At 45.0% G+C, this 26,724-nt stretch overlaps 2 protein-coding genes across 6 annotated transcripts in view; one reads left to right on the forward strand and one right to left on the reverse strand.

The window, feature by feature from the left end:
* The window catches only part of NETO2 (neuropilin and tolloid like 2), a 52,687-nt gene extending 28,559 nt beyond the window's left edge, over positions 1–24,128 (reverse strand). Inside the window, exon 1 of one of the 5 annotated variants that reach the window (XM_050923085.1) lies at positions 24,009–24,128. In XM_050923085.1, the coding sequence (XP_050779042.1) occupies position 24,009 (1 nt within the window). In that variant the 5' untranslated portion in view covers positions 24,010–24,128. Of the gene's footprint in view, positions 1–22,999; positions 23,174–24,008 lie in introns of those variants that run through there. The other 4 variants (XM_050923086.1, XM_050923083.1, XM_050923084.1 and 1 more) reach the window with 4 other exon arrangements.
* The window catches only part of LOC127034347 (borealin-2-like), a 189,665-nt gene that overhangs the window by 148,616 nt on the left and 14,325 nt on the right, over positions 1–26,724 (forward strand). The gene's annotated exons all lie outside the window — the stretch shown is intronic.

Here is a 26,724-nt window from a genome sequence, read left to right on the forward strand (position 1 = left end):
TATGTTCATTCAAACCTCACTTCTTACTGAGACTTCCAATATGGGTATCAGTTGTGGTGGCTGTCATAAACAGATAGCTAAGGGTTAATGTCTCTTTCACCTGAAGCACCTGACCAGAGGACCAATCAGGAAACCGGATTTTTTCAACTTTGGGTGGAGGGAATTGAGTCTCTGAGTCTTTTGTCTGCCTGCCTGCTTTCTCTGAGCTTTGGAGAAGTAGTTTCTACTTTCTAGTCTTCTGTTTCTAAGTGTAAGGACAAAGAGATCAGATAGTAAGTTCTATGGTTTCTTTTCTTTGGTATTTGCATGAATATAAGTGCTGGAGTGCTTTGATTTGTATTCTTTTTGAATAAGGCTGTTTATTCAATATTCTTTTAAGCAATTGACCCTGTGTTGTATCATCTTAATACAGAGAGAACATCTGTATGTATTTTTCTTTCTTTCTTTTTATATAAAGCTTTCTTTTAAGACCTGTTGGAGTTTTTCTTTACTTCAGGGAAATTGAGTCTGTACTCACCAGGGAATTGGTGGGAGGAAGAAATCAAGGGGAGATCTGTGTGTTGAATTGCTAGCCTGATTTTGCATTCCCTCTGGGGGAATAGGAAAGTACTTTTTGTTTCCAGGATTGGGAACAGAGAGGGAGATTCACTCTGTTTGGATTCACAGAGCTTGTGTCTGTGTACCTCTCCAGGAGCACCTGGAGGGGGGAAGGGAAAAAGGATTATTTCCCTTTGTTGTGAGACTCAAGGGATTTGGGTCTTGGGGTCCCAGGGAAGGTTTTTCAGGGGGACCAGAGTGCCCCAAAACACTCTAATTTTTTGGGTGGTGGCAGCAGGTACCAGGTCCAAGCTGGTAACTAAGCTTGGAGGTTTTCATGCTAACCCCCATATTTTGGACGCTAAGGTCCAAATCTGGGACTAAGGTTATGATATGGTGTAGCAGTGGTGGGATATAGACAGAATCCAGAAGCCAGTAGGAATATTATATTTTTCTTTTCTCTGCTAAGGGCTTTTTAGCAGAGAGAAACAGTTGGTTTTAAAAGGGAACCAGAGAGAATTTTTTTTTCTGCTCTCTCTGGCAGTTTGTGGCTTGCATGTTAAGCGAGAAGCCATTAAGAGACTGTTGAGGGTCTTTTGTCACACAATAGCACTCCCATTGAGAGTCATTACCAGCACTATATGAATGCAAATAAAGTGGTTTTTCAGGTTTACTTAACATTGAAAATTAGCTAAAGGCACTGTTGCTAGGCAGACTTCAGGAGGCAACAGAGAACCTGCAGTTCAGAAGATAAACACCGGAGGGCACCCCAACACAAGAAAACAGGAACCATGACTTCTAAGGCAAAAATTGAGGCCCAAGAGCAATACAAAGAAGCTGAACACAGGCGACAGATGGAGATGAAAGAAAAGGAAGAAAGCATCAAACTGGCAGCCTTCCAAAGAGAACAGGCAGCCCAAGAGGCAGCACACAAAAGAAAACTAGAAGAAGATGAGTTGGCCTACCGAAGGAAACAAGCAGAAGAAGAGGCGGCCCACCGCCGAGACATGGAAAAACACCAAAAAGAAATGGAAAAACACCAAAAAGAGAATGAAGAGAAGGAAAAACAGAGAAAACATGAACTGGAGTTGGCCAAAGCTGGGCTGCATGTGCCAGCCAACCCTAACAACCCGGCGCCCATTATTGCTCCACAGCACAGGAAATTTCCCACCTACAAGGCAGGGGATGACACCGAGGCCTTGGAAAATTTTGAAAGAGCCTGTCTTGGGTACAGCATTCCCGAAGACCAGTACATGGTAGAATTAAGGTCACAGCTCAGTGGACCTTTAGCAGAGGTGGCAGCTGAAATGCCTAAGCAGCAAATGAATGACTATAAACTTTTTCAAACCAAGGCCAGATACAGAATGGGGATAACCCCAGATCATGCCCGTCGGCGCTTCAGAACCCAAAAGTGGAAACCAGAGGTGTCATTTCCCAAACACGCCTACTACATTGCAAAAAACTATGAGGCCTGGATAACAGGAAACAACATTCAAACCTTGGAAGAACTGCACCTCCTCATACAAATGGAGCAGTTCTTGGATGGTGTTCCTGAAAACATCACACGGTACATACAAGATGGAAATCCCAAAGATATCGCTGAGGCGGGGGAGATTGGAGCCAAATGGATGGAACTGGCAGAAAGCAAGAAAGCTACTGGCAAGGGGAACAATTACCTCAGGGGGCACACAGACCATAAACCCTACAACCGAGGACAGCCAAAGACCCCACATACCACCCAAGTAAAGCCACAGATACCCTACCCTTCAACCTCACCAGTCTCCAGTAACTCACCTCGGCCCAGTGACCCATCAGATGGAAGATGCTTTAAGTGTAATGAACTGGGACATATCAAGGCCAACTGTCCCAAGAACACCATGCGAGTGCAATTCATTACAGCACCATCACCTCAAAGATCCCCAGGCCCGGATGCCTCTCAAATACTCTTGGAGCGAAGGGAAAATTTGAGAGTGGGCGGAAAGAAGGTTACTGCGTGGAGAGACACGGGGGCACAAGTGTCAGCTATCCACCAATCCTTCGTTGACCCCAAATTCATCAACCCAAAGGCCAAAGTTACAATTTACCCCTTCATGTCACAAGCTGTAGACTTGCCTACAGCTCAACTGCCTGTCCAGTATAAAGGCTGGTCAGGAATGTGGACTTTTGCAGTCTATGACAATTATCCTATCCCCATGCTACTGGGGGAAGACTTGGCCAACCAGGTGAGGCGGGCCAAGAGAGTGGGAATGGTTACACGTAGCCAAACCAGGCAAGCTTCCAGACCCATTCCTGTTCCTGAGCCGTCCACAGAGGCCCCGTCTGTGTTACCAGAGACCCAGACAGAGGTAGTGGACCCGGATTCCATGCCAACCACTGAAACAGCCACAGCACCTCCAGTCCCAGGCCCGGAACTGGAACAGCAACCAGCACCAGCAAGTGCAACCACATCTTCAAACTCAACGCCAGAGGGCGCCAGCGAGCCAGACTGAGCAGGAAGCGGATGACAGCCTTCAGAAAGCTTGGGCGGCGGCACGGAGCACCCCACCGCCTCTCAGCTCTTCTAATCGATCCCGGTTTATTATAGACCAAGGACTTTTATACAAGGAAATTCTTTCTGGTGGACACCGGGAAGAATGGCAGCCGCAAAAACAGTTGGTGGTTCCAACTAAGTACCGGGGGAAGCTCTTAAGCTTAGCCCATGATCATCCCAGTGGCCATGCTGGGGTGAACAGAACCAGAGACAGGTTGGGGAAGTCCTTCCACTGGGAGGGGATAGGCAAGGACGTTGCCAAGTATGTCCGGTCTTGTGAGGTATGCCAAAGAGTGGGAAAGCCTCAAGACCAGGTCAAGGCCCCTCTCCAGCCACTCCCCATAATTGAGGTCCCATTTCAGCGAGTAGCTGTGGATATTCTGGGCCCTTTCCCAAAATAGACGCCCAGAAGAAAGCAGTACGTACTGACTTTAGTGGACTTTGCTACCCGATGGCCAGAAGCAGTAGCTCTAGGCAACACCAGGGCTAACACTGTGTGCCTGGCCCTAACAGACATCTTTGCCAGGGTAGGTTGGCCCTCTGACATCCTTACAGATTCAGGGTCTAATTTCCTGGCAGGGACCATGGAAAAACTGTGGGAAACTCATGGGGTGAATCACTTGGTTGCCACCCCATACCACCATCAAACCAATGGCCTGGTGGAAAGGTTCAATGGAACTTTGGGGGCCATGATACGAAAATTCATCAACGAATTCTCCAATAATTGGGACCTAGTGTTGCAGCAGTTGCTGTTTGCCTACAGGGCTGTACCACATCCCAGTTTAGGGTTTTCACCATTTGAACTTGTGTATGGTCACGAGGTTAAGGGGCCCTTACAGTTGGTGAAGCAGCAATGGGAGGGGTTTACGCCTTCTCCAGGAACTAACATTCTGGACTTTGTAAGCAACCTACAAAGCACCCTCCGACACTCTTTAGCCCTTGCAAGAGAGAATCTAAAGGATGCTCAGGAAGAGCAAAAGGTCTTGTATGACAGACATGCCAGAGAACGTTCCTTCAAGGTAGGAGACCAGGTTATGGTCTTGAAGGCGCAACAGGCCCATAAGATGGAAGCATCATGGGAAGGGCCCTTCACGGTCCAAGAGCGCCTGGGAGCTGTAAACTACCTCATAGCATTTCCCAATTCCTCACTAAAGCCTAAAGTGTACCATGTTAATTCTCTCAAGCCTTTCTATTCCAGAGACTTACAGGTTTGTCAGTTTACAGTCCAGGGAGATGATGCTGAGTGGCCTGACGGTGTCTACTACGACGGGAAAAAAGACGGTGGCGTGGAAGAGGTGAACCTCTCAACCACCCTGGAACGTCTGCAGCGGCGACAAATCAAGGAGCTGTGCACTAGCTTCGCCCCATTGTTCTCAGCCACCCCAGGACGGACTGAACGGGCATACCACTCCATTGATACAGGTAATGCTCACCCAATCAGAACCCCACCTTACCGGGTGTCTCCTCATGCCCAAGCTGCTATAGAACGGGAGATCCAGAACATGCTACAGATGGGTATAATCCGCTCATCTACCAGTGCATGGGCATCTCCAGTGGTTCTGGTACCCAAACCAGATGGGGAAATACGCTTTTGCGTGGACTACCGTAAGCTAAATGCTGTAACTCGTCCGAACAACTATCCAATGCCACGTACTGATGAGCTATTGGAGAAGTTGGGACGTGCCCAGTTCATCTCTACAATAGATGTAACCAAGGGGTACTGGCAAGTACCGCTAGATGAACCTGCCAAGGAGAGGTCAGCATTCGTCACCCATGCGGGGGTGTATGAATTCAATGTCCTTCCTTTCGGCCTTCGAAATGCACCCGCCACCTTCCAGAGGCTGGTAGATGGTCTACTAGCTGGACTGGGAGAATTTGCAGTTGCCTACCTCGATGATGTGGCCATTTTTTCAGACTCCTGGCCCAAACACCTACTACACCTGCAAAAGGTCTTTGAGCGCATCAGGCAGGCAGGACTAACTGTTAAGGCCAAAAAGTGTCAAATAGGCCAAAACAGAGTGACTTACCTGGGGCACCAGGTGGGTCGAGGAACCATAAACCCCCTACAGGCCAAGGTGGATGCTATCCAAAAGTGGCCTGTCCCAAAGTCAAAGAAGCAGGTCCAATCCTTCTTAGGCTTGGCCGGATACTACAGGCGATTTGTACCACACTACAGCCAAATCGCTGCCCCACTGACCGACCTGACCAAAAAGACCCAGCCAAATGCCGTTAAGTGGACTGATGAGTGTCAAAAGGCCTTTACCCAGCTTAAGGCGACGCTCATGTCTGACCCTGTGCTCAGGGCCCCGGATTTTGACAAGCCATTCCTAGTAACCACAGATGCATCTGAGCGTGGTATAGGAGCGGTGCTCATGCAGGAAGCAACAGATCACAACTTCCATCCTGTCGTGTTTCTCAGCAAGAAACTGTCTGAGAGGGAAAGTCACTGGTCAGTCAGTGAAAAGGAATGCTATGCCATTGTGTACGCCCTGGAAAAGCTACGCCCATATGTTTGGGGACGGCGGTTCCAACTACAAACTGACCATGCTGCACTAAAGTGGCTTCATACTGCCAAGGGGAACAACAAGAAACTTCTTCGTTGGAGTTTAGCTCTCCAAGATTTTGATTTTGAAATTCAACACATCACAGGAGCTTCTAACAAAGTAGCTGATGCACTCTCCCGTGAGAGTTTCCCAGAATTCAGTAGTTAAAAAGTGTTCTTAAAATGTAGAAGTCTGTTAGTTATATACTTAGGAGTATATGTAAAGGTGTATGTGTTGTATTAATCTGTTTATTTTCAAGTTCTAGAAGGAAATCGCCGCCAGTGAGCTTCCCCACTGTCTGCAATTTGGGGGGCGTGTCATAAACAGATAGCTAAGGGTTAATGTCTCTTTCACCTGAAGCACCTGACCAGAGGACCAATCAGGAAACCGGATTTTTTCAACTTTGGGTGGAGGGAATTGAGTCTCTGAGTCTTTTGTCTGCCTGCCTGCTTTCTCTGAGCTTTGGAGAAGTAGTTTCTACTTTCTAGTCTTCTGTTTCTAAGTGTAAGGACAAAGAGATCAGATAGTAAGTTCTATGGTTTCTTTTCTTTGGTATTTGCATGAATATAAGTGCTGGAGTGCTTTGATTTGTATTCTTTTTGAATAAGGCTGTTTATTCAATATTCTTTTAAGCAATTGACCCTGTGTTGTATCATCTTAATACAGAGAGAACATTTGTATGTATTTTTCTTTCTTTTTATATAAAGCTTTCTTTTAAGACCTGTTGGAGTTTTTCTTTACTTCAGGGAAATTGAGTCTGTACTCACCAGGGAATTGGTGGGAGGAAGAAATCAAGGGGAGATCTGTGTGTTGAATTGCTAGCCTGATTTTGCATTCCCTCTGGGGGAATAGGAAAGTACTTTTTGTTTCCAGGATTGGGAACAGAGAGGGAGATTCACTCTGTTTGGATTCACAGAGCTTGTGTCTGTGTACCTCTCCAGGAGCACCTGGAGGGGGGAAGGGAAAAAGGATTATTTCCCTTTGTTGTGAGACTCAAGGGATTTGGGTCTTGGGGTCCCAGGGAAGGTTTTTTCAGGGGGACCAGAGTGCCCCAAAACACTCTAATTTTTTGGGTGGTGGCAGCAGGTACCAGGTCCAAGCTGGTAACTAAGCTTGGAGGTTTTCATGCTAACCCCCATATTTTGGACGCTAAGGTCCAAATCTGGGACTAAGGTTATCACAGTGGCAGAACTGACGAGTCCTTTAGGAATTGGACAAAGCCTGTCAAATCATACATCCTGATTGCGTTACAGAACTGTACTTTTACAAGGAATTATTGTAACTCGCAGCAGTGCCTGAGATACACATAAACCTGTTTAATATGCCCACATACATTTCTCTCTCTAGTCACTGCAGTACTCCTGCATTGCTGGTACTAATAGCACAGGTCCTTGAACAGGTCTTTATGGGAGCAGCAATCACCTCTGGAGAAGTGCTCTGCCAACTTCTTTTTGAAAATGGGAACAGTATATGTTTTAATGTACAAGAGATACTAAACTCCTTGTGTCAGCGCTGTGCACGCTCACCAGGAGTGCTTGTGTCAATGAACAGTGCAGTGCATGGATACGTATCTAAGCATGCAATTCAGCACCATTCACCACACTATCTTTTGGTAAGTTTTGGCAATGCCTGGTGGGGCAGAAACGAGTCACGTGGGTGACTGGGAGCAAGGGGTCAGTTTCCCAGCATGCAACTTTCACCATCCCAAAATGTCATCTATATCCCATGATTTTTTCCCCTTTATTAAAAATCCCAAACACCTGGGACACCATTCTTGCTGTCCCCCATCTATGATGGAAGTGTAGATCCTGCACAGCTCTGCATTAATGTCACAAGCACTGCAAGCACAAGATGCATGATCCTGTAGTATTTGCAGAGCTGCAAGAACAACAGAATTTGGGGGGGGGGGGACATACAATTTCATGGAAGACAGATGGCTGTGGAACATAGGGAGAACCAATTCAAAGTTGTTGGTGTTTCCAGAGCAACAGCAGGTAGTAGAGTGCTGCTTCTGGGCCCAAGAAGCAAGCATTGACTGGTGGGATTGCATCATAATACAGACTTTGGACAATGAGCAGTGGTTACAGAAATTTCTGATGTGTAAAGCCACACTCCTGAATGCATGTGCCAAGCTCACTCCAGCTCTCCTGCGCAAGGACACCAGAATGAGAGCGGTACTGACAGTGGAGAAGCAACTGAAAATCCCACTGTTGAAACTCGCAACACCCGACTGGTGCCAGTCAGTGGGAAATCGTTTTGGAGTTGGAAAATCCACATGGGGGTCAGTGTCATGCAAGTGTGCAGGGTCAGAATTTGTCTCCTGATACACAGGATTGAGATTCTCAGCAACGTGCAGGACAGTGTGGATGGCTTTGCAGCAGTGGAGGTCCTGAATTGCAATAGGGCAATAGATGGCACTCATATCCTTATTTTGGCACCACACCATCTTGCCACAGAGTACCATCAACAGGAAGGGCTACTTTTCCGTGGTTATGGAAGTGTTGGTGGATCACCAGGGATGCTTCACCAGCATCAATATTGGTCGGTATGGGATGGTGCAGGATGCTCCCATGTTTAAGAGCACAGGACTGTTCAGAAAGCTACCAAGCAGGGACTCGCTTTCCCAACCAGTAGATTACCATTGGCAATGTTGAAATGTTAATAGCAAACCTGCGAGAGGCAGCCTATCCCTTCATGCCCTGGCTCACGAAGCAGTACACTAGCCACCCTGAGAGCACCAAGTACAGATTTAACTACTGGCTCAGCAAGTGCAGAATGACAGTTGAATGCACTTTCAGAGGACTGAAGAAATGCTTGCGTTGTTTACGACTGAATCTCAGTGAAAAAAATCCCAATGGTTCTAGCTGCCTGCCGTGTCTTGCATAATATCTGTGAAGCAAAGGGGAAAAGTGCCACCTGGGTGGAGGTGGACTGGGTGGCTGCTGAGTTTGAGCAGCCAGATACAAGGGCTACTAGCAGAGCTATATTTGGTTGGGGGAGGCTTTGAAAGAGCCCTTTAACTGTGAGTTACAATAATTCATTGTGGTGTATTGTGCTCTACCTGTCCCTGCGGTTTGATGACTTGTTAGGAATTGTGTGATTCGTGGTGCGTATCTATGAATATAGCAGTATCAAGGAACCTATTAATTTTTATGGTGTACATTTATGATTGTATTTGTTACTGATCGTACGAGTTGTGTCACACTCTACAATAATTAGTCAGAGAGTGCTTTCAGTACTGCTAGGCGTTCTGCAGCATATGTTGGGAATGAATAAAGATTAAATTATTTTCCAAACAATAGAATTTTATTGAGTAACAAAAACACTGCAAAAATATTCTGTGCAAGTTAAAAGAAAATACATTAAAAAACTTAGATGTATGGAACAGAGCTAAAGAAGGTGAGGGAACATTCATGTCCATTTTAGATACGCACACACAGATCTGTGAGAGCCATGGTTGTGGTATGTGAAGTCAGTATAGTCACAACAAAAAGTAAAAGTTAAGATTTAGAACTTCATTCCTGTGCTCCCTAAAGCTTTAAATAAGACATGCTTCTTGACAATTCTACGACTGTAGGGCAACGGTACTGAATATTGGCACCATTTTCCACAGGCAATAGAGATTTTAGCTTATATCTTACTCGAGGGTGACAAAGGCACAAAGCACAGCTGCTACTGGCTTCCAGAAGGCACTTGGGTCCATACTTTGCTAGCCTGTTTACTGCAATGTTGCCCGCCAAACTTATCACCAAATGGTATGGGAAAGCATGCCACTGCAGAGAGAGAATATGGTAGCCATCCTTAGAAGCCTACAGGAGAGGATTGCAGAGTACCTCCATGAAAGTTTCATCGAGATCTCTCAGGAGGATTCAAGAGACATCCCTGTGTACATAAACAGCTCTGCACAGCTCTCCCCTCTAACTGTACAGGGGATTGAGAAGTACAGGAGATTGAGAAGCAGATAAAAACCTCTCTCTCTTTGTTGTGCTGCTACCTCTTCTAGTATGAGTAAATTAATGAAAAGGCAATAGCTGTGTCCAGCATCATTGTAACGGGAAATACATTTACATACTTACCTGCATCAGGCTGACCCACAGCTCAACTGCTGGGACTGACTGGACTTCGGTGGATTCTCAAACAGCTCCTGGCTTGCAGCATACTTGGACCCCCGTTTCACACCCCCCACTGTTCACAGTGCTCACTGTTCACAGCAGAGGCTTGTGACTCAGGCTCCTCAGCGGTATCCACACGCTGAACGTGGCATGTAGATCTTTGTAAAAAGTGGCAAATTCGCAGCTTGGCACCATACCTACTTGGTGTCCCTGGCCTTCTGATATGCCTGCCACAGTTCCTTCACTTCCATGCGTTACATCCTTCCCTTGTATCCCCTATGCAATTTGCTCGTAGATGTCCACATTTCTGTGGCTGGCCCGTAGCTATGCTGGCACAGCCTCTTTTCCCCACAGGCCCAGGAGATCTAATATTACTTCAGACCAGAGCACATCTGGGGCATGTAACTGGCATGGTCAGCCAGGCAGTTCTGCACAACAGTGGAGGGCTTCTAAAATGTGCTTTCCAAGCTTGGCAATCCAGAAAAAGCATTTCAAAAATTCGCAGGGTTTTAAAAGGGGGAGTGGAGGGCTTCCAGTATCCGTGACCACTCGGCAGTAGAGTTCACAATTGTGACCAGAGCAGTCAGAGTCAAGCACTGACGGACAGCTGCCGGAGGACTGTTAGGGTCAACGCAGAGTCTACTCTTATACTGAGGTTGATGCAACACATCAACCACGGCTCAATGCCACCTGAAGAGGTGGTGTTACTGTGTCGCTGTAATGGGGAACTTACATCAGTGGGAGACAAATTTAAGCACAGACACGCACAGCTAGGTCAACACAAAGCAGCTTACGTCCAACTACCTTTGCAGCACAGAGCAGGCCTCAGTCCTAACCCTGAGTAGTAGCTCAGCCAGCCAAGGCATAATCTCACCATTTCAGAACAGTGAATTGCATTTACTCTGAAGTCTGTCAGCTTTCATGAGGCTCTCCCCACCCCCTTCCTATCAGCATACCAGCAGCTCAGTGGCTCCCACTGAATCAGCCTTTTCCCCCTTTGCGATACCCCCCACATTGGCAGCCATGTAGAAAATGCTCAAATAAGCTTTGAGCTCTTAGACATGTAATCTGTCCCCAAGCCTGATTATAGGTTCTGACTTTATTCAGGGTTACATGCATCTCTGCTCTTCATCTCCTTTCACTTCCCATAATAACTTACATATACAGGTATCTGCCTTTCCTCACAGACAACAGTTTTCTCCCCTGCTGGGCTAGATCATTACTGTGTAGCCTTGTGTGTCCCAATTGATTTATGAATCTTTCAAATGAGGGTAACATTCCTAGAGGCATCTCTGCCTCCCCTGGATTAGTTCAGACAATAGGACAGACTTGTCCATAGCCTTCAAATCCCCATGTGTACAGTTATACCATATTTTCATTAATACTAATCTATAACAAACATAATTTCCCAGACTGTATCTCATCTGTTACAGATGGTAACAGCCCTTGATCACAACACATCTGCCTTGGACTTGGAAGAGGCATTATAGGGAAGAAAGTCTAGAACCCATTACTGGTCCCCAGAGCCAAGTTTTTCCAGTAGTTAATTATTTAAAAAATATTAAACTCTCACACAAAAAGAGCTATATTTTTGACATCTTAGTTTTCAGAGTCTAAGTTGTCGATTTAATGATGATATTTACTATCTCTTGTACAGGACAAACTCCATTCTATTTTCATATTGCTTGGGTCTTTTTTTGATAGTATCTTTTTAAATTGTGAAACTCAAGGACATGTAAATGCTCTACAGAGAGACTAATGATAATGCAGATGTTTGTTCCAGACATATATCTGAACTCTCATCTGTTACAATTTTTCTCCACAAAGCAGCTTGATAGCTGCTATAAAATTATCTTGATTTTGATATGTTCTCTCCTATATCATCTTTAGGGACAGGAATGCTAAACTGAACTTGGCCTGTATCTCTGTATTAAGCGTAGTTCCACAATTTCATGTTAATAATGTATCCATGTTGTACTACTGAATTTATGGTCTTCTCTAAAAGATGCAGCATGTCTGTGCTTCTGCTGGGTAAGGATTCAGCAATCTCAGAGAAATCAATTTGCCTCCGTTTTTATAGCTTTGTACTGCTTCCTACAATGCAAAAATTGGACAGTTTTTTTCAAACAGAATGAATCACAATCAGAAAAATATAGACTTTTCATAATCTAATCCAGTATTTCAGACAGCCTGTTTCCCTCTTTTTAGGTACAGATATCTACTATGGCTGTCACTTTTATTATATGCCTTTCCCCCAGCCTTTAAAAAAGAATCAGTGGGTGTCAATGTTTATTTCAGTGGTACTTGCTCAGTGCCTCACTTGCATTCTGAATGAAGACAAAACCAGGCTCTGTATTTCAGTACCCCTATCCAGTGATTTCCCTTCTTTAAAGGGTGCTGTTACAGAAACAAACCTCCTGGAGGATTTAAAAAATCTGATTGGTTTTCACTAGAGCTCATGCTGATTCTATAAATAGGTGACAGCTCTGTGTGCATGTGTGTGTAAGAGAACAGGGCACACATCCTGCAGAACAGCATGAATAAGTAGCAGATAAGTAGGCAATTACAGCAGAAAAGTGGGTTAGCCCAGCAGTTTTCAAACTTTTTGAGCCAAGCCCTCTCTGAGTTACAATTTTTGGTTGTGTCCCGTGCCTCTCCCTGAAACCATTCCATTCATTCCTTATCCCTCCCTCTCTCTTCCTTTCTTTTCTTTCCTTTCCTCCTCTTTACCCCTATTCCTTTCATCTCTTGCTATCGGACTCTCAGTCCCTGCAGACATTTATAAGGCATCCTTTCGCTGTTCCTCCTACCTCTGGTAATAAATATAAGGGAGAGAAAGCCTCAGAGATGGGACCATATCAGCAGCTGTGAAGACCCAGTTCTCAACTGGGGATCCGCAAGCTGGTTTCAGGGAGTCTGTGAAGCAGGGTCAGTGTTAGACTGGCTGGGGCCCATGGCAGAAGCCACTAGCACGTGCCCACCCCCCCAACCTGTAGGACAGAAGCCCCAAGTCCCCCCCCCCCTCACTGTGCCCTGGAGTTTTTAATAGCATGTTGGAGGGGCTTCAAAAAACAAAAACCAAAAACATTGAGAACCTGTTTTATGGTAGGGCTACCACAGAGGTGGAGAAGCTATGAAGAGTAGCTGTCTGGCTAGAAGTGGGCTGAGTCAATGAGTGCACAAGACTTGAAAGAACAAAATCATCCAGGACCTATTTCAACCCTCCATGGTTTGCAATGTCACCTCCAGGAAGCCATATTTTGTGTACTGTTGTGTTTTTCTGATAACATAGAAATCATATGTTCCAAAGCCTCACCACCTTCTGACAGTCTTGTTAGACCTCAAATGCTAATCAAGACTGTGCCAATCAGTACATGGATGGGGGTGGGGGGGTGGAGGGGGTTCCACTAGAGACAATCCAAAATGCTGCTGGAAGGGGCACTGGTGAGGTAGGCAGTGCTGAACTAGTCTCCCAGTATGGCATTTAAGGCTCAGACCGAGCCACCATTTGGAGAAGATCTAAAGAGGTCCTGACTACTTGCATTAAAGGTCCCATGACATCTTCCAAAAACAAGGGAGTTAAATGCCAATTTATCAAAGATAATGGGATTAAGTCATTATGCTGTATCTGACTAAAGTGCCCTGCATTTATAATACGACATAGTATTATTCTTTGTGTCCTTTTTTAACCTATTACGTAGAATTGCTGTGCACCAGAAAGAGCTGCATTTCAGTGTGTGAAAGTAGAATGAATTATATTGTGAAAATAGAAAGGATTAAAGAAATGCTGTCTGTACCTTTAAGCAAAACTGTTGGAATGCTGCAATCCAGGTGACAGGAATACAGACATTCACATAGAACAATTGCACCATTTAAGGGCAATTGGTGAAGTATTAGCCTCAAATCCATAAGAGTTAGTAAGGAAGTAGGATATGCATGCTGTGCCCCAGGTGAATTTTACAGTTTTGCTTTCTTTGTCCCTTTGTCTAATTCCCGCTCTTTTATCTGTATAAATAAGATAGTTTGTGCCTTGCATGGTGCTCACATATTCTGAATGCTATTGGCAGAGCGCTGTGCTAATAAAACAGAGTGGTCTGACAAATTGTGAGTCCTGATTCTAACTTTGACAAGTGGGAGTGCAAAATGCATTTGTTATAGCATATAATTCCAAACTGATGCGCACTGTGCAAGGGAGTAACTGTCTACCAATACTGGGTGTATGGGGCTAGTGCATATGATTAGTCTTGCACTACACCAATTCAAGACCACATCGTACAGATCAAGGATTTTAAAAAAAGAGGGTGAAGGCTGGTTGTGGGAGACCTATTAGAAGAAATGGAGGGATGGGAGGTAGCTGCTTTAGGGCATGCTCCCCTGATTACTGACTAAAGATTTGTAGGGTTAAAATCAGGAAAGTTAATGCTACTTTGAAACAGCATCAGTTCTGTTCCATGACGTGTAATACCCAAACGAGGCTACTAGGGAACCAATGGCAGTATCGCTGCTGAGACAGCCACACTTCCAGTGGGGAAGAGATGACTGCAATGACACTTCCATTGTGCATGGATCTGGCATTTGCTGCAAATCTCAGTTCCCTGGTTGTGAAAGGCCATACTGCCCGCTCATTCTACAGCGGGAGTCACACCATTACCAAAGTAACAGATTGCACACACACACACAAAAAAGTTGGAGCTTTTGTTCTGTTTTCCTAGCATCACTACTTATTCTTTTTTCTCTCCGCCCTGACTTTGCATAGAATAATTTAGCCACCATAGCTTTGGGATTCTTCAGCAGAGAAGGCATTCTGATATACATTTTTATTCAATATTACTACTCAATTTTTTTTTTAAAGAGGCCTGTGTTGTATTATCAAAATACTCATCTGAAACAATTTAACAAATGCTTTGTTGGGGGGTGAGGGGGAAATGGTTTCTTTGTTGAATCATTTTAGAGAATGTATAAGATGAAAAATAAAATACTCATTTCTTTATTGAAGTACAGAGAGTTCAAGTCACATTTTTATTTTTACTATACAAAGAGGCCAGATGCTTGCAATCTATTTTAGAGCAAAACTGAGTTACTTACAAGAACAAACTGAGTACCCAAGTACTGTGCTTAAAGAGATACGAGTGCATTGGGCACTTGATTTGACATATGCCTGTACCTATCTGTCGAGAAACATCCTCCTGATTCTACAGGCACAGTTCCGCACTCCCATCTGCTGCATGGCATCTCTCACCTCTCCTCTTTCTGTGTGCTCTGGGGATCTGCACATACAGAGCTAGCAAAAAGCAGAGATGATAATCTGCCATGTGGCTCCAAGAACAGAATCTTACATCAATGATGTCAATAGGGGAGCTGCACATGCAGAGAAATCTGAATATCAATCTTGAGAGCAGCCATGCAGACCTGAGAAACAGCATGGAAAAATTCTATTTTTAAAAGAAACACTTGGTCACTTAAAGAACATTATACATATATAATGGTAGTCAGGATCCTAGGGAGAAGAGTGATGCAGACACTGCCTACTTAAGGGTTCACTGTTTTATCTCCATGCTAGACCTTCTGTGCCAGGAAGTACCAGATATTCATATAGCCCAGACATAATAACTGGTGACACACAGGTCATAGATGTTACAGAGAGCCTTGCCAGGAGATCTGCTACTCTCTGACAGATACAGAAAAAATAAAAATAAAAAAAATAGCACATGCTTGATCCTAATGGAAACCACTTCTCCCCCTTTGGGAGCAATTTCTTTTGCATATACATAAATCTAGCTAATTTGTTCTGTGAAACTAACATTAATCCTAGCATGCTGTAACTGCTAAGAGGGCTACCATAGCGCACACATCCATTGATTTGTCTATCTACGTCTAACATTAATTTTAGCTATTAATGTAGTGGGGACATTTTCTGTACTCTCTCTCTCCTTCTCATAGTAGCTTCTAGAAGCCCTAACCACCATCCATCCCATGGTGCTATGCACTACACGGATACCCAGTAAAACAGTCCTTACCCTGGAGAGCATAAGTCTAAATAGACAAGAGTCCAGGGGAAGGCAAACAGACACACTGTGGAGTTTGATGAACAGATATCCTAAAAAGGGGGGTCATCTCTTTTCCTTTCAGAAAGTTGGTCTGCACACAAATGGCATGCCTCAGGTTGTGTCTAGCTCATGAAATGGATAAGTGGTAACATCTGGGTCAGTAAGAATTCCCACTCCATTGCTGTCTATTATTGGCATTCAGCAATACTTATTAATGCATCAAAGGAATGTTGAACCACCACTGTTGTTTAATCAGGCTCTCAAATCTACTAGTTATCAGTTCTACCACCTCATGATTACATTGATTCTTGTGGTTTACATAATGCAGTTTCCCTGATTTCTTGTGGTCTCACAGAGTATTGCAAGCTGTTGAATGAGTAAGCATCAAGAGCTGGTGGCTAGAGTTTACCCCACGAGTAAGTAGCTCTAGTGGTTTATATTGGTTCTCTTTGGTGCACAGCTCTACGTGGCAGAGGAATGACAGAATATGGTAGTAATTGAGCAGGTGTGAACCAGGGGAAGGTAAGTCTTTGCTGTTTTGTCAGTCACCTCTGCCTAGAGCAGGGGTGGGCAAAGTATGGCCCGCAGGCTGGATCCGGCCCATCGAACATTTCTGTCTGGCCCACCAAGCTCTTCAGCTGCCCCCTTGCGATCTCCATGCCGCTAAAAGTCCCACGGCGCAGCAGGGTGCTCACGCAGGCTGCCTGCCTGGCGTGGCTCCACGCCGCTCCTAGAAGTGGCTGGCTGCTGCTGGCATGTCTCTGTGTGCCCCTGGTGGTGGTGGTGGGGGAGGCTCTGCACACTGCCCCCACCCCCAGGACCCTCCTCACAGCTCCCATTGGCCGGAAACTGGCCAATGGAAGCTGCAGGGGTGGTGCTTGCAGGGGCTGGAAGTGCAGAGAGACCCATTGCCCCTCTCCCCTGCCCCCAAGGGCATGCAGAGACATGCCAGCAGCAGCCGCTTCCGGGAGTGGCATGGGGCCACAGCATGCAGGCAGCCTGCTTGAGCCCTGTTGTATTGCTGGCCAGGAACCGCCTGTGATAAGAGCCTCCAGGCCAGAGCTTGAACCTCGCACCCCTTTCTGCACCCCAATCCCCTGCCTGGAGCCCCCTCCTGCACCAAACTCCCTTCCAGATGCCGCATCCCTCCATTAATATAGCAGCAATGTGACCCATGACGACTTACCAAAATTCATGGAGTGCCCCCCCCGTGAAAGCTATTGCCCACCCCGGCCTAGAGCATGCTAATCAAGTTGTCAAAAAAATTTTTTTTAAATGTTATTTTGCACTACAAAAGCTGTATATCAAAAGTGAGCTTCATCAGCTTGGAAAAAATAAGGTGTGCCAGTGAGATGTTTGAATGCACCCAGAGTTTTGTACACTCATGCTGCAGTTACATGTCACTCCAGCTGTTTCCAGGACAATTCCTCTGAAGACTGCTATAGAGGCAAGTGGGAGCTCACTGAAAGCAAGTTAACTAGTTTCAGGTAGTAATACAGTTCTCCCAACCTCCTTTACTCAAAACCAGTGGCAGATCAAGCTGTGCCTGAACGGATAGGCTAATCCACATTTCTAATGGCCACCTTCAGTTTTCCTGAAGAGGGCCAGCAAAATTTCTTACCCCCTCCTCCCCCAAAAATTCACAAGCAACTGTAGGGTGCCTTGTTATTTCAGTCAGTCCAGGTCCTGTTTATATCTACAAGTATATCCTCCATTGGAAGGAGAAAAACATTCAGCTTCCAAAATGTGCTTTCCTTTGAGAATGCATTTTTGTTCATTGTTTCTTCAAGCTGCCTGTGGCAGTGGGCTGCTGGGAAGGCTGCATGTACATAATGTGCTGGCAAGGCGTCCCCAGAAAATTACTTGTTAAAAGTCTGTCATCAAATTAAAGGGATGTTGGGGTGGTTTCCTTGCTGTTGACAGAGTTTACCTGCTCTCTGGCTACTGCTAGAAAGGATTTATTCCTGGGATTCCTAAAAATACTTCTGAAGAGCATGTGTTTGATTTACAGTATAAAGCAGGAATAGAGCAGATTGAACCAAATGACAGGTATTTAACAACTAACAGTGACTTGGAGGAAGACATCTTTCTGTTCCCTCCTATTTATATCCTCAGACTTCTTCTTTACTATCAATTTAGTCAGTATATTTTTCAGGAGGGGAAATACTCCCAACACACTTCCAGCTAAGTCCACATGAATACATTTGTTTGGCAAGTGCTGTTGCCCCACATCTTGTTTGAGAACTCGAGTGTGTCTAAATGGAAAAACGAATTATTTTTCCCTGTCCCTAACTCCTGCTCTCCATGAGCAGACACTGGTCCTGGTTCCTTGGTTTTATCATAGACAAAGGAGGGAATTTTTGTGATGGACACTTATTAAAACATTGGTAACCCCTCTCTGCCACATATCAGAGCAGGGACACTTAATACAGGGTCTGTCCTGTAAGAATCAGGAAATGGAGTGGAGCATATAACTCAAATAAATGGGGAAAAACCTTACCAAAAAATATAGTTGCTTTTTTGTTTAAATTTTCATTTAATTTTATTTATTTACCAGTTCCAATTAGTCTTCAGATCTTAGGATATGAATAATTGCTGGTAATACATTGAGACAGGCCACTTACATGATATTCTATCCAATTCTGCAGATGCTTAGAGAAGAGCAAATTGGTGGGAAGTTACACTCCTCTATGCAGAGCAGCAGGAAGCTTAGCTATAAGACTCCTATCCCCATAGTATTTAGGGCACCATACATAAAAAGGAGCATATTTTGTCCTAAGATGACACATGCAATTCAGGGTATTGTTATTTCCTTAAATTAGATTATTCTGTAAATAAGATTTTGCAATTTCAGGAACAATTATACAGTTTTCAGTAGTAACTACTCCCTGAAAAGGGCTATCTTCCACTGCACTGAGCCATGCAATTGAGATAGGTGAATATCAGACAGATGGAATGAGAAGCTGCATTTTTAAATCCTTCTGTAAAGTCTCTCTCCATAAAATAAATTGGGGAAAAGAGAAATTGAAAAAGCCATGATTTTCTTTAGTTAAATGATAAATTTGATTACATATTTCCAAATCTCCCTTAGCATCAATACTAGATCATTCTCTGTTCTCACTACAACTGTGGGGGCATGGATCAGCGTTCACATCGCACTCCCAGTCAGTTCCCACCTGGGCCAGGTTGGAAGCTAATAATCCCAACAGTGGACCAAATTCAGTTATGAATCCTGGTCACGTGCCACCTGAGGCACGTTGTGCGTATGCTAAGAAGACTACAAGTGTGGAACCGAGAAATGTTCTCAACAGTTTTGCTATAAGATTTTTAAAAAGTGCCTGTGCAGTCTTAGGGAAATCAGTAAATCAAACAAACCTTTGATTAAGTTAAACTACTTTGAGAGCGAGCAGTACCCTTCATATGCTTTTAAGCTTGTAAATTCATTAATAGCAAGAGTGCAAAACGATTACCACCAAGCACATAAAGGTACAAAAAAAGCTGCTTTTGTAGCCCAATCCTGTAATTCATTCACATGTGAAACCTCCTGCTGAACTCAAAGGGAGTTGCTTGGTCCTCAGCATTTTTAAGCATTGCTGCTGAGATCATATGTAGTTCCCATTTTTTAAGTTAAAAATAAAGTTTTTGTAGCTGCTTAACTGCCCTCATTCTGAAATTTCCTTCATTTAACTTCATTGAGCCCTTGTAGTTCTTACTTTGGTTTATAACTGGACAAATAACAGCCTCTCTATTTTTAAAATATTTTCTCTACTTAACTTCAACGTTATTGGCTCATTGTAGCACCTTTTGAATCTGAAAACAGCAAGGTGGGATTACCAGCCTTAAAGTGGAATAAAGTGTTAATCTCTGGTTATGAATAATTAGGTACTAAAATTATGCCATAATCCAAATGATGGGTTGGGGAGAATGGCAACCTTATTTCAAAGTCCATACTCCTGCAACCTGCCAGAGATGGAAGTTAAATACTGTGCATCTCTGGAAAACTGGGAATGCTGACTTTCAAGGGGCACAGATGTTTACTTCTAGTTCAGCTGTTTGAGAAATACCAGACCAGAAAAATCCCACTGATCCCTCTGGCTAGCACTGTTTTTTCCACACTATCCAGGATTTAAATTTAGCAAGTATAATTTTATGTCAGCATTTATGTTTTGGGGGAGGTTTATTTGAGGGTTTTGTTTGCAGGGAGTGTGTGTATGTGTGGTGGGGAGAGATGCATGGGCTGGACAAGGGAACAAAACCACCCTTTATCTGCTACATTTCAAGGAAAATAAGATGATGCACTAGAACTAAAGATAGATATATTTAGTTACAGCTTCTAGAAGATGAAGGAATCATGACCTTAATTATAAAGAGGCCTATGTCTCCCTCCTGAGAAATTCAAAAAGAGCTGTAATATGCTATTTCAGAGTTTCCTGCACTTGACCAGCTATGTTCCACGTACCGCATGTCAATCAAAATGGATAGAGGAGCGCATTTGAAGATCTCATTGAGATATGGAAAGGGGAAAGCATGTCACTTTCTCAGGCTAGTGAAGTATATAGGTTCTCAGATAAAAATCCCATTGGGAATTGGAGTCTGGTTGCTCACACAGAAGTAATGTGCATCACTAAGAAAACAGGTCAGCATTGGCTGGGCTCCACTTCAGCAAAGCCTGCAGTGGTCAAAACCTTAATAATGTCCTACTCCATTTCTTTCAATAAATATTGGCTATCACTTGGTGGAGCAAGATGGGAGCAAATTAAAACCAGCTACCCCAATATACACAAGAATAATCTTCAAATCTTTTACTCAGTATTGTGCGCAAGTATTGTGCATTAAAATCAGATTTGGGAGTGGATTTAACTCACAGTCTGCATTACTGATAGTGAAGGAAGTCCATACAGTAGCTCTGAGCAATCAGAAGAAGATAAAAACTACAAACTGAATGATGGCCCTGATTCTCCCCTCACATTTGCAACCCAAAATACATTTCTGATGGCTGACAGCAAAACGCTTATGCATTTCACAATGCCAAGAACAGAAGAGAAAAATGTTCTGAAATGTTAGAGAGAATGATTTGCCACAGCAATACACTAAGATCTGATGGAAGATACTAGTAATTAATATATGTTCAAAGCAGGACTCTCCCTCAGTTTCAACAGGAAGTTCTCTTGAAACAAACAAAAAAGATGGCAGGATAGCCCAGTACTCTCACCAATTCAAGTAAATATCTTGCAAGCTTCTAAAATCCCTTACAACATGCAACTTAAAATATTAAAGATTAATTTGAAAAGTGCTCATAATAGTTTTAATTTTAAAAGTGAACTATATGCCTGTTTATAGAAATCTCATTTTTAGATATAATCATCTGGCTATAGAAAGATTTCTTCTGGATAGGACAGAAGATAGCACATGATGTCAAGTAATCAGAGGCTATTTCTAGAGTCAGGGGTGAATGGTGTATTTAGAATTAAGAGCTCACTAACATTTCAACTCTTCATACAGTTTATATATTTTAACTGAGCATATTCAAGTCACAGACACCAAATAAAAACTCCCCAAAAAACCTGAAAAAGGTCTTAAGAAAATCTATAAACACTACAGAGTCTCCAGTAGATTGTGTTAAGAAGATCGCAGACAAAGACATTTCTTCGGATACAGTTTACACCCACACATACAGAGTAAGCGCACCTACTGTACACATGCAGGATTAATTGCACTTGGGGAGTATAATTCAATAAGTGTTTATGCCAACTGTATTTTATGAACATAGCTGTCTTTCAGAGAGAATTAAAAAAAAAAGTCAAAGATTTTAGACTGAACACACCTTACCTGCCTTTGCTGTCTAGCAATAGCAGAAGAATGTTAATGTAATCATTAAAGAAAATACATTACATTAAAGGACAAAACATGATATTTGCAATAAATATTTACCTAGATGTAGAGGGAAGCAAGTGAGAAATAATTTAAATTTAATTTGCCAAAGCAACTCTGTAGTGTAAGAAAATGGACTGCATGTGATATGGACTCATTTTGGGTTTTAAATAGACTTCTTTGCAACTTTCATATCATAGATCATCACTACACAAGAGATACTGCAGGTGGAAAGCAGTATCTGCCTTTCTGTTTTATCCTGTTTCAAGCAAGCAAACATTCCTAAACAGTATTTCCTAACAGAATGTTCTATCATTTAAACAAAGAATCAAAGGCTCCCTGATGGTTTAAATCAGCTACTGCTACAAAAGATACAGAATGCTGCAAATGATCTCAGAGACAAAGTTAACTGTCAGGTCTGGCTTCATATAAAATAAACCTTCCTCCCCACTGTTGAGGTATAGAAGTCATGCTACCACACAGACAATGAGATGCTCAGATAAGGAGCCTAATCCTAAACCTTTACCTCTGAACATGGAGAAGTAAAACTGAAGAGAAAGCCAAAACAAAGGTGGATCAGGAGGCAGACAGGACTGGGTAGTTTGAGACACTCTATTGATTGTGTGTTATTTTGCTAGAACCAGATCTTGCTCTGCCTAAGAATGATAAATACCTGACCAGAGCCATGCAGTGTGTTGGAGTGTTAGCAGAGCAGCAAGAGTAGTTTAGTGAGAAAAGGAGGAATATGGAGTTCTTGATTTTCCTCAGAGCCATACTGTGCATTTCAGTAGTCACTGTTACCATAACCCTCCCTCTGGTCACCCCCACACCCACCAGAACACAGGCAGCCAGCAGACATCTGGCAGGGCTTCTGGATGTGTCCAGAGATGGTCCCTTGCCTCCCATTGCCCATCCTGTTCCCATATAGCCACATATTCAGAAGTGGTCACTCCTTTCAGAGCTGCCAAGCACCCTTAACTGCCCCCCGTTTCAGCCGGAACTGCAGGCACTCAGCACCCTGAAAAGTCAAGCTCTGGTGCTGCCCTCTGGCCCCAGGCCAGGCACCCACCAGCAGCAACAGCCACCGGGCTGGGTGCGCCCTGAGCGCTCAGCCCTCCGCCCACCTGGGCTCAAGACGAAGCCTCAGCCCAGCTAGTTCCCCCACTCGGCGAGCAGAAGCTGGACAGGGGAAAACCAAACGCCAGGGCGCCAGCCGGCAGACCCGACCCTCCTCCCGAAGGGGCGAGGAGCGCTGGAGCGTGCACAGCCCCCGGGCCCGGGGAGAAGGCGCGGCAGCCCCGGGAGTTGGCGCAGGTGCCGCCGCCCGTCCCCACGCGCTTCCCTTCGCGGGGCTCTCACCTTCCAGCACCGAGCAGAGTTTGTCCAGGGCCATCTTCTCTCCCGCGCGGAGCGGTAACGGAGCGGCGCGGCGGCTCCCGGCCCAGGACCGAGCGCCGGGGCGGCAGCGAGTCAGAGGCGAGGCATAGCCACAGCCACGTCCGCGCAGAGCCGGGGGCGCCCGAGCGCCGCCCCCCCGCGCCCGTTGGGGAGCTGCTCGTGCGGCTGGGCGGGTTCAGGTCTCCTCCCGGGCCATGCCCGGTGCCCCGGGCTCAGGGGAGCCGCCCCGCCCGGAGCGAGCTCAGCCAAACCCCTCCGCCCCTGGAGCCTTCGCTGCTGCCGCCGCGCTCAGTCCCATCTAGCGGGGGGCGTGCCGCGCCCGTGGCACAGGGCGCCGGCCGGAACGCGCTGCTCCCCCGGGGCCGGCCGCCTGGCAGCCCACCCGCAGCAGCTCGGCGGCTCCTAGCTCGGCTGACGCCGCTGCCGCTCACTGAAGCTCATTTAAGATGTACGGGGGGGGAGTTTGCCGGAATAAGCCGCTTGTACGCATGTGCCCACCCCCCCGCAGCCTCGCCAGCGGGGCCGCTCCCTTCGGAGCCCGCCCGGGCAGGGGGCGCCCCACACAGGGCAAGCGAGAGGAGACTCCCTGTGGGCCCGTCCCGGGCTCAGGGATTTCCCCTTCCCTGAGGAGGGCGTGGGAGCCCGGCGGCGGCCGTGCCCGAAACACACGGGAAGGGGAGACTGTGCTGTGCCGCTGGGTCAGGGGCAGGAGCCCGGGGTGAGGCGGGAGCCGGCTGGCTGGGTCCCCGCGAAGCGAAGTGCGGTGTCGGTTCAGGCTGGAGCAGGAGCCGCTCCCCGAGGCCAGGTGGCTGTAGAAAAGCCGCGTCAGCTGTGAGGGGAGGCAGCGTGTGGCGGGCTCGGCTGCTCGCCCCGCTCCATTGTGCTGCCTGCAGCGTCGGGGCCGAGAGGAGCCCAGCGCACGCTGCTGCCGGGGGTGGGGGACAGCTACAATGGAGCTTTTACTTCACACTTAGCGGGCTGCCTGGCCCGGGCTCCCGGGTGATCCATCCCAGCGGGCTCGGGAAGGGAAAGGGGGAGGAATCTCCTCAGGCGACAGGGGATGCAGTGCCTAGGAAAGCACTTGTATCGAAGCAGGGAAAGGAAGGGAAGTGATTATGGCTCTCAGCTGAGCGGCTCGTAGAACCAAATCCTGGCCAGAAACTCCGCTTTGTTTAGTGATCGCAGTGGACGCGTTTGTCTATTTCAGGCTTGGAGTGCGGAGCACTTTTAAACAAATGGAGACATGAAAGGGCACGTAGCGTTTCTACTCCAGCCACACACACAGCTCGGAGGATGGGCACAGCTGTGAAGAGTTAGATTAGTAACAGGCTGTAAGGACCCTTCATGCGCGCGCAAGTGCTTTCTCAAGTGAGCAGCTAGGCGGCACATGTAAATACATTTAGTCTTTTTTTTTTTCTTGTTCAGATGTCACAAGTGAAATGAATTGGGATTTCTCCGCCTAGTTCATAGTGGACGTTTGTCTTCGTTCCAAAAATACCCCACTGTTTGGTGTGCTTGATAACCATTTGGTCAGGCTCCCCAAGTAATGGAATAACAGGACTCTGTCAGGTCACAGATATGTGGAGAACCTTGCCTCAGAAGAGTTGCTAGTTACGGCAATTTTTCTTTTGTTTTTATGAACATAACATACCCTCCCGTTCCACCAGCATGACTGTTAGAGTCTCACCTCGGAGGTTTCCCGCTATTGCTACTTGTCACTGAAAATTTGCTGCTGTATTTTGTGCCATATCAGACTAAAGGTGGTATGTCTATCATGTTTAAGATTAGCATCTGGTGACGTTTGGCCAAAACAAAAATAGCATTTTAAATTCCTACAGACTGTTTATTTGCATCTTTTTTTCCAGTAACAGCCCCTGCAGTAGTGTATAGTGTTGCAATTCTAAACTTCAAAGTAGTCAATAGTACCCTATCATTGATCCCTTCCTGCATTTCACCTGTCAGTGTTCCAGTACTTTATGCAGCAATTTGGAACTGACTTCAGAGCTAATAAATCTAGCAAACTGCTTGTAAATTAGATGGATACTTACAATTATTGTATTTTACATATATTTGTACATATTCACTAGAGACACAAACATAATAGATTTAAATCTTACAATGTTTTTTTTCCTGATGTTTCAGTTGATTTAATATTTTATTAGAAGGTCAGCAGCCCCTTATAAGAGATGAGAGCCTTCCTTTAAGCTTATCAGATAAATGTTTCAATATGTTTTAGTAAACCTGATACTGTCAGTTATAGCTAGTTAAACAGGAAGAGCTGGAACAGTAAATGAGTGGTAGAAGAGTCAGGAATAATACAGAAATGCTTACAAAGTGGTGGGTAGTGCAGTAGATGGCACTCTTCCCTCTGATCAGTATTGCTCCTGTGTCCAGCACAAAGGTGAGGGTCACTATATTACTGGAGAGGCCATCTGATGAAACTTAAAACTATAACCCTGATCGTTTCTGGTCATTAAAGATTCCATAGCAATGTTACATGAATAGGGTTGTTAAATTTGGTGCACTGACCAAATTTCAAATCACATACTGATACTTTGCTTACTCAAAATTTCCTTGCAATTTCAAAGCAATACATTAATTGCAGTACAGGATAAACAGTGGTACCAATAGGATGGGTTGGGGGGGGAATGCTCCCCCTGCAAATTTTTCACACTTGCTCAAAGCAGAGCCAAAGGGGCCATAGTTAGCCCAACCAATTTAAAGCAGGGGCAACAAATATCTGAACTGGCACCACTGGTCAAAATTGGTGTGCAGTTTTTTCTATTCATTAGTTAATAGCTGTTGCATTTCAGCAGTGGGTGAATTGATTCCTACATATCCATCTTATGCTCATATTTTATAGTAGTAGCGTGAGACTAAGTTCTACCGTGCAAAGTCACTGTAAAACTGGCCCCTTATTCAGCAGATGCGCTCTCTGCATGTCTGCTGACTTTAGTGACAAAAAGTATCTACCATGTTAACGTTGCAGAATTCACACAGCTACAAGAGAATATGGATTCTATTACTGTTTGTGTATTAACAATATTTTTATGCAATTTACAACCACAGGTCTAAAATCTGACTATCCCATTGAACAGGTTTAAGTGAGCCAGAATTTTCTGGGATTGTACTGATGTAACTTCAGCAATGGGTTGCACTAGGGTGACCAGATGTCCCAATTTTGGAGGCTTTTTCTTATATAGGGACCTATTGGCCCCCACAGTCTGTCCCAATTTTTTACACTTGCAATCTGGTCACCCTAGGTTGCACAGATATAACTGAAAGCAAAATTTGGCTTGCAGCATCTTTATTACTGGTGATGATACACAAGAGGTAAAGAAACACTCTTGATTCTTAATCTCAGTTTGAGTTTGCACTTAGGAAAACATCTATTTATTTGTCAGCTGTCCTGCAATAGCTAGTGATGAGAAGAAACACAACAAAAATCCCAGGCTTTAAGTAGCCAAACCTAGTGTTTGAAACAATGTCAGAGGCATGCTGAGTAGCAGACTGGTGCCTGTTTATGTTATAAATCACCAATATCCTATAGCCAGTGAACAATTTTTGACCACATTTGAAGTGCTTAGGATATTCTGTTTTTTATGCTAGGCAAATACAAAAATAGGTGTTAAGCAGAGAGTTGGAGAGGAGTTGGGAACTTGTTTAGTGATACAGAACTAGACTAT

The sequence above is a fragment of the Gopherus flavomarginatus genome, chromosome 14 (assembly GCF_025201925.1).
Source record: "Gopherus flavomarginatus isolate rGopFla2 chromosome 14, rGopFla2.mat.asm, whole genome shotgun sequence".
Classification (NCBI taxonomy): domain Eukaryota; kingdom Metazoa; phylum Chordata; order Testudines; family Testudinidae; genus Gopherus; species Gopherus flavomarginatus.